General features: G+C 35.5%; 1 protein-coding gene across 1 annotated transcript; it reads left to right on the top strand.

Annotated features, from left to right (window-relative positions):
- Positions 1–689: 689 nt before the first annotated feature.
- LOC128990713 (uncharacterized) lies at positions 690–2,556 on the top strand. Its single transcript, XM_054413244.1, has 2 exons — positions 690–828; positions 1,586–2,556. The coding sequence occupies exon 2, from the start codon at positions 1,598–1,600 to the stop codon at positions 2,450–2,452; it is 855 nt and encodes a 284-aa protein (XP_054269219.1). The 5' UTR covers positions 690–828; positions 1,586–1,597; the 3' UTR covers positions 2,453–2,556.
- Positions 2,557–8,106: the final 5,550 nt, after the last annotated feature.

Below are 8,106 nucleotides of genomic sequence, written 5' to 3'. Positions count from 1 at the left end.
AATGAGTTGCCGGCTGAAGGAATGTCATTGTTAACGTGTCATCCTAATACATCCTAACCTAACCTAGCCTAGCCTAACCTACCTTACTCAATTATACAGTCAAAGAGGGCCGCCACTTGGCACAGTTAATGAACGCATCGGGTATATTGGCTTGGAGTAGTTGGCGCAATTCAGGAATACCCGACTACCTGACTTAGGTCAGTTGGCGCAATTAATGAGGTCATATGAAAAAAGAGTTCCAGATTAGTTCTGAGAACTCATTAACCTTTTGGAATGGGTTTGTGGTTTATTTGCATACACTTGTACTAGTTGCTCTACACATTCACACAAAAATTGTCCATCGATGTCAGACCGCATGATCGTGGAGGCCATGGCAATTCATTTCGCGAAAGCATGCGATAACGGAACGTGTTTTGCAATAAGTAAATTGTTTCAGTATGCATCGATCTTTATTACTTCAACTGAATCACAAATTCTGTGCTGGGGTTTCGACCAGGTCGCTTAACGGATGACGTGTCACTCTTTTTCGAGATATTGAAAAATAATTGAACATTATTATTTTGTATAGTATCGGTTACGGTGAGAAGTCAATCATTCGTTTTAGTAGCCATGCTATTATTTGTATGTCTTTGAAAAGATCAAACCAAACAAGGCTTTAATTTTATGTCGAACAGCTGTTGCATTGTAAACACAAAACTACAATTATTTTTCCAACGGTAAATTTGTTGTTTGTTTTTTCGCTTCAGGTACACTTTTCCACGTTTTTCATTCAAAACCTTTTGATATTTGGTTATTTATCGTTTGTGTTGACCTTACAACGTGATTTCGGTAAGTTTTTAAAAGTGTATAGTTATCATTAGGTTCCTTTGATAAACTCCAAAATAAAATTATTATGTTACCTTAGAGCTCAATTCAACGATTGATACAGCTGTAGGTTTAACAATAATAGTCCAAATTAGTTTTCAATATTCATTTTTGGAGATAGTATTTGTAAATAATTTTGAACACCAAACTTGAAAAACACTATTATTTTCATCGTCTTTTTGTATTCCACATTTACATTACGGCCTAGGATGAATGAGTTAGTTATAGAATAAGATTTCATTCAAACTACTAGGCAAGATTCGTCTTATTATTGTAGACCTAAATAATATTTACGTTTATGAGAATGAGGGCCAACTTTTATCTTGAGTAGTTGTATGCTTTAGGAGTTTTAGGGTTTTACATTTCACAGCTTTTTATCATTAGTTCATCCCTGGTATCATATACAATTTAACACTGTGCATAGAACTACAGTAGTACTCCTTAATGATTTGAATTGTTGCATCATTCCTTTGGCATTCAGTTTACTGTACATATAGCGGGTAGGAACTGCTAGCCTAGTAAATATTCAATAGTTACTGAGTAAATATGTCAAGTAATTAAGCTATATAATTCTATAATGAACCAATACCAATGTATCTATAATGTAACAATAGCTACATGACCTACCCAAAACATTGAATACTGCAGTGGTTATGTAACAGCAAGACTACATGTAGGCTACCTATCACTATAAATATTTTATTTGCAATTTTTGTTTCAGGGTAGAATAAAGATGCTGCGAGCAATACTCTCTCGATCCACAAGAAAATTCCTTGCTAAAAGACCTCTCCCAGAGTATGCACTCTCTGCGCACGCCGCATCTTCTGCTGTCTTCGAGCGGCCAAGAACGATTCTACCTGTAGCCGTCCACAGCAAACGCCCCTTGCTCACACCAACGAATAATAATATGATAAATAACGTCCCTTACATTACACCTTTCTTGAACATACGTTGGGCCTCTGACCAGAAGAAGGAAAAGGCAAAAGTCTCCAGTCCCAGTGTATGGGCGTGCAACATGATCAACATGTTGAAGTGCGTTGACTTGAACGACCTGAAGGACGCGCCTCCGCCCGCGTTCTGGTTGGCCTTTGGAGTTGGGGCAACACAGGTTGTCTTCCCACTGGTAGAGATCATCGGAGGTTACTCTGACACCATCACCTTCTACCAGCTCAACCTCGCCGCCTCCAGTGTAGCCGTCCTCAGCGGCATCAAGTGGGGTCTTGCGGTATCCAACAACCCCATTCCCAAGCCTGATTTTGATACTTTAAAGTTGGTCATGGGTCCTACATACGTCGCCATGTTGGGGCTGTTACTTCCTACCGCTTTAGGGTTCCCTACGGTCGCGGCCGCCTTGGTGAGTTCCCTCTACCTCGATCTCAAGTCCTGCGCGTTCCCCCCGTGGGCCAACGCTACGAGGTTGTTCTTGACCGTGTCCACGCTTAGTGGACTGGCCATGGCCTGGTTTGCATACCTCCTCTTCCATGAAGGGAAGAATCAAAAGAAGAGAGAAGAGAAAAAAGATGCTAAAGGTCTGAATGATAAAGAGGATGGTGACGAGAAGTCCAAGAAAGATGGGGAAAAACAATGAGGAAATTATATAATATTTTGTTTTTATTTATTTATGTAAAATTTAAATACTGGTTACTGAGTGTCTTTGTTTAACTTATGTAAAGTAAAACCTGTTAAAATAAATCTGCTCTTATTTATAATTTGGAGGGGCATGCAACAAAATTAGTACTGAAAAATCCTGTGTTTTTTGACAAATTAAAAACTCAATAGCATATAATAATTCACATATTTTCAAAACTCACTTTACAGTATTCTTGATACACCCTAAAAGGCTTAATTTCAAGAGCTAGGCGTGCTGCATTAAATCCATACTTTGATATATCTAATTTACGCAAAATCATAAAAATAATACATTTTCTTTCAAAACCCGTAAAACCCAATAATAAAAAATGACGCAGCTTTTTTTATTCACATATATTTTTGGTAAGACATCAAAGATAAAAAACCGTTACAATAATCGTATTGCAGGATATTGGAATTATCTTACAGAGTAAACAAAACTCCCTTCACTTGTAACGCAAAACAAAAACGACAAGTGTGATGCGTTCTACATCAGCCTTAATTACCCAGGAGTTTATAAATGGTCGGATAATTGAGGGTAAAAGAGGAGTGGGGAACCAGCTGTCCACTACATGGTGTCACATACTGTACGTCCAGAGCTGTCCGTCCGCTGTCCTTTTACTCTTTATTACATTAGCTCTTTACACTTGACATTCGCGTTTGTCAGAATCAATGTCACTTCTCGTAAAATGTCGTAGTCGACGAAAGGAGGTAGTTTTGGGTATTATTTTTTTTCCTAGGACGCTAGGCACGAGCCCGGAATTGTTTTTCACATTACTTCAGGCTAGACCTAGGGGTTGCGAAATTATCACATAAATAAAATTCATTGATGATTTGGCGGGATTTGAACCCGCGACCTCTTGAACCAAAGTCCCACGCTCTAATCACTGGACCAGCTCGCTCCCCTGAGTTTTGGGTATTAGAAATGTCAATTTTGAGATCAACTCAACTGCTGTAAAATAAGTTGTGTGTGATGTTGTCACACTCGTAACTCGTATTTGTATATTTAGGATTGGTAGAATTGCCCATGAGGATGTAGCTATTAATGACTAGGGCCTATTGGATACTGAAATAGATTAATGGTCTAAACTATTAGTGTAGACTTCATGGTAAGACTGGATCTAAAAGCACTAATTATTTTCGTTTTTGGGTTCCAAAACGCAAAAAAAGAAAGTGGGGTTTTATCCCAAAAGTTAAATTTTTAAATATATATTTATACATTTACCCTTTAGTTTGCCATAAAGGATTGAAATAATCATATTGCATGGCCTTTCTTTGCTGGTTACCATATTATTTAGAAGCTAGAGTATTTTGTCTCTCACGATACCCTTAGAGAGGATAATTAATATTGCAAATGGTTTGATTTTGTTTTAATTTATGGTTGAGCATAAAGGGTTCAAGACAAATTATTTTACAATTTAAAATAGCTTGTGGTTTTTGCTTTAATTCGGACAGATTTAGTTTTAACACACACACACACACTATTATTTCATATCGCTGATAATCAATCGCATTGTAAACACCAGGGATATATTGAATTCACACCCCGGACATTACCATATCTCCCCAACAATGAGGCTGCGTATCGTTGGTCTACTTTAACCTTATACATGCTAAGAAATTATTTTGCAAAGAACCTGGCTTTGAAATTGCCGTTTACCCTTATTTTATGACTATTGAAGTAGCCATTCTTAAACCATTGTAAGAATATTGTAACCGTTTGTAACAATATACATTCTATTTCGACAAACCTATCTATATATATAATTCCGTAAGTCAAATTTTTGTAAAGAAATTGTGAGTGACTGGATGGCCGTAGAAGGATGAAAGGGGTCTTATTTTAAAGGTCTTGACGTGAATTTTGAGGGAAAACTATTCATTTTTCTTATTTTTTTACCATAAATTCGCAACAGAATAAAACTTTTCCCATTAAAACAACATGGGGTTTAATTTGTTTACATCTTTTGAAATTAAAACAGAAGTCATTTACTGCTGATTTCTGTTTACTTCAATACATCTGATCGTGCTATATCTTGAAAACGGTGATCAATACACGCAACTTTTGGCCAGTCAACTATGATATGTATACTATAATAAAACTGAAATCTTGAAGATTAATCGGAAAAACGTCTCCATTCTTTGTTTATATTTAAATCATATACTCAAGTTTCATTTTTTTTCATGCTTTTACGTTATTGTCGTGTTAAAGGAATAAACGACATAGAATAAATATTCTGTATAAATAATCAAAGAGTCGAAATTAAATCTAACTTCTGTTTTGTTTTTATTTTTAAATCATATGTTCAAGTTTATTTTGAATGATGTTGTTTTCTTTATATTTCTACACATTTTAAGGTTAAGGTTGTGTTAATATATACAACTAAAATAACCTACAAATGTTATTGGTTCTAAAATGGTGTATTTGCATTCCTTCGTAAGTAAATATTTTTTTAGTGCAGTGAATATACAACGTAGAGTAATCATATTCGATCATACTTTTATAAAATCACCAGGGATTCAAGATGTTTTGGTATGTAGGCTGCTGGATATATATTCTTTTCATTATAAGTACTGTAATTAATATGAACGCCAGGGGAAGACCACAAAGGCGGGGAGCTGTTCATAGGAATGACAGTGCGCGTAGAAGAGCAAGAGTAGATAATGACGAACTTAATCAAGATATGTTACAACCCCTTTTTAGGAGACCCATGGTAGACGAGAGAAATGTAAATATCCATGATGCAGGATTACTGCATGGTGGAAGTAAATAAATAAATAAATAAGTAAATATTTACTTCCACCATGGGATTACTGGACCAAGAGTGCATTCAATGTAGTGCTCTTCATTTTAGAGAAGAACTAACGAATAATCATTTTATGACATGTTGCCATAACGGACTTATTAACCTTCCTCAGCCAAAAACTAATGTAGAACTTAAAAATTTGTTTGAAGAGAGCCCACAACTGTATAAATTCATTCGACAATACAACAGTGCGATGGCTTTTGCTTATTTTTCAGCCAGTAAGAAAGATATTCCAGGAAAAGGACCATACTGTTTCAAAATTCAAGGACAGATTTATGGTTCAATCTCAGATTTGCTGCCTCAACATGATGAAGACCCCGTGTATGGCCAGTTGTACATTATTGACACATCAACAGCAACAGAAATTCGTCAAAGGCGTCGAGAAAATAGTGACTTAAAACCTGAAATATTTTCAAAACTAGCTGAAATTCTATTAGAAAATCCATTTGCACAAATTTACAAAAGAGCTTCGGAAGAAATGGTTGTACAAGGTGACAGTGAATTAGAACTTAGGTTTGTAGACAGGATAAATATGGATCGTCGTAGGTATAATAAGCCTACTGCAGATGAAATTGCAGGCGTCTTCAATTCATCTGAAGGCGAACCTCAAATTAATTTTTTAAATTCCAAACAGAGCAGCTTTTATTTATCCTCATTAACCATAAGACCAAAGCTACCTTAGTAAACCAGTATTTATTCACAAACAATTATATGTTTGCTGCCTTTTCATGTTAAACCACTGGAGTGATTCAAATTATTTATTGAAAATGACATCAACAAAAGCAACAAAAAAGAACAACAAACTGGTTTTTACACAAAAGATATGGTGTAGGGATGCCTATTCTGACACATAGATAATGTTATTCTGAGTTTGTTTAAATACCGGAATTGCAATATGTTGTTTTACATTTCAGCTTTTTAGGGACTTATGTCCCTACAAGCCACTAGTGTTAATATATTGATCTACAATAATAGTGGTAGTAACATCAGCTGTTCTTTAAAATAACAATAATTTTTTAAACCTGTCACTTGGTTTTCAACAGGCACCCGGATTCTATACAGTGGCCATAATGATCCGCATTTGATTATTCATTTCGTATTTTTACATTTACCTCATGCATGCTTTCTATTTCTAAATTAATTTTGAATTAACGCCATAATTGTTTTTTACATTCTACTTAATACTTGTAGAAGCCAAATTAAGGTGTGGTTGGTAAAACACTCGACAGTTCAGTAAGATATCAATCACCCTGATTTTTTAGAGACAAAAGCTCAATTAAATTGGATGTGGAACTGGAATGGGTTCTGACATTTTCTATTGGATAGTTTCATGAGCCTCTTACAGAGTGTTCTTCTGTTGAAATACAATTTCTACTTTCGAGTTTTATGCCAAAAGTTAAATTTTATTACTACATAATTCTATGAAAAATGTTGAAATGGTTGGTTTTAGTATTTGATTTTGTCTAAAGTCAATGCTAATATTAACTTACGAATCAACTTTAAAATTCATCATTAGTTTGTATAATATTTAACAGCCAAGCTATGTCAACGTTCCAAGCAAATCTCGAAAAAATATTTTCTCTCCACTTCACATTTCCAAACATCTCCATCAAAAATTAGATCAAGTCAAGACTATCGCTAAGTAAGCAAGCGAAGATGCTCGGAGTCAATTCATTGCAGTCGCTTTGAAGTGAGAGAACACGTGTTTTTATGAAGCCGATTTTATTGAGCCAGGCCTGATTTGTAAGGCACAGTCGGCTCGGCGCATTCATAATTCATGCTCCAGCCCTCGGCTCAAAGGGCGCGTAGGGCCCTAATGGTCAAAATATGGATATACAAAGAATAACGTCTGAGAGGTTCATATATTTGTCTTAAAGGGCAGTTGAAAGCCTCAGTCCCTGTTTTGTGATTCATACTCCCCAACATTTCGCGCTTTATATCTCTTTAATACGGATGTATATCTTGACGGCATACGGATGGCTGCTTTCGAATGTCTTTCACGTTTATGTATGTTGGAGGATAGTCTGGGCGATATTTTTTAGTTTGCAATGTGGAATTTAATGACAATTTAAGAGGCATTCTGTTAGAATTAATTCACTATGTTTATTTTACTAACAATTATCATGTAGAACAATTTGTTCTGTAAAAAAGTATCATAACACAAACAACTCCAAAAATATGAAATATGAATAAACACTTGAAATGTATACTTCCGTGGACAAAATATTTTATATTATCTGAAAAAGGTAATGCGATAATGATTGAAGATTTTAAAAGATACGCTGTATTAAATGAAATTAAAATACCAAGTTATGGATGTTTGTGTAGGTTAAAGTGGGTAAAACACCTATTGCAAATCTGTTCACCAAACTTTGCTTGGTCGCCTTAGCACTAACGTTAAAGAATAGCTTTGGACAAATTAAAAATACAAAAATATCAGTGATTAACTCATTAACTATGTTTTATGCAGCTTAGACTCAGCCGGAAAGAAAAGAAAATTGTTATTGGCTTTCAAAGGCTGTATCACTTTTGTTCCGCAGTTGAAGGCTAATTTCTTCACACCCCTTTTGTTCCGGGGGTCAGCAGGTAGATTTCAGGTCAGGACCGGCCGAATCATCGCTTTTGTTCCGCGAGAGAGAGGGCTTTACTCTCCCTCACCCAATTCCTCTCTTTCGTGTTCTTCCTAAAAAATATATCATTTTCCCCTAAACAAAAATATCAATAATTTAAATATTTTAATCTAACCCAACCTATGAAAGAAAGAATTTGGAGGAGACCGAAAGAGAAGAATATTTGGGGGAGGGAGAGT

Source organism: Macrosteles quadrilineatus, unplaced genomic scaffold (assembly GCF_028750875.1).
Source record: "Macrosteles quadrilineatus isolate MER2022 unplaced genomic scaffold, UCM_ALF_1.0 Scaffold_3__2_contigs__length_128488019, whole genome shotgun sequence".
NCBI classification, from domain to species: Eukaryota; Metazoa; Arthropoda; class Insecta; order Hemiptera; family Cicadellidae; genus Macrosteles; species Macrosteles quadrilineatus.
This window is presented reverse-complemented; position numbering and strand designations above follow the sequence as displayed.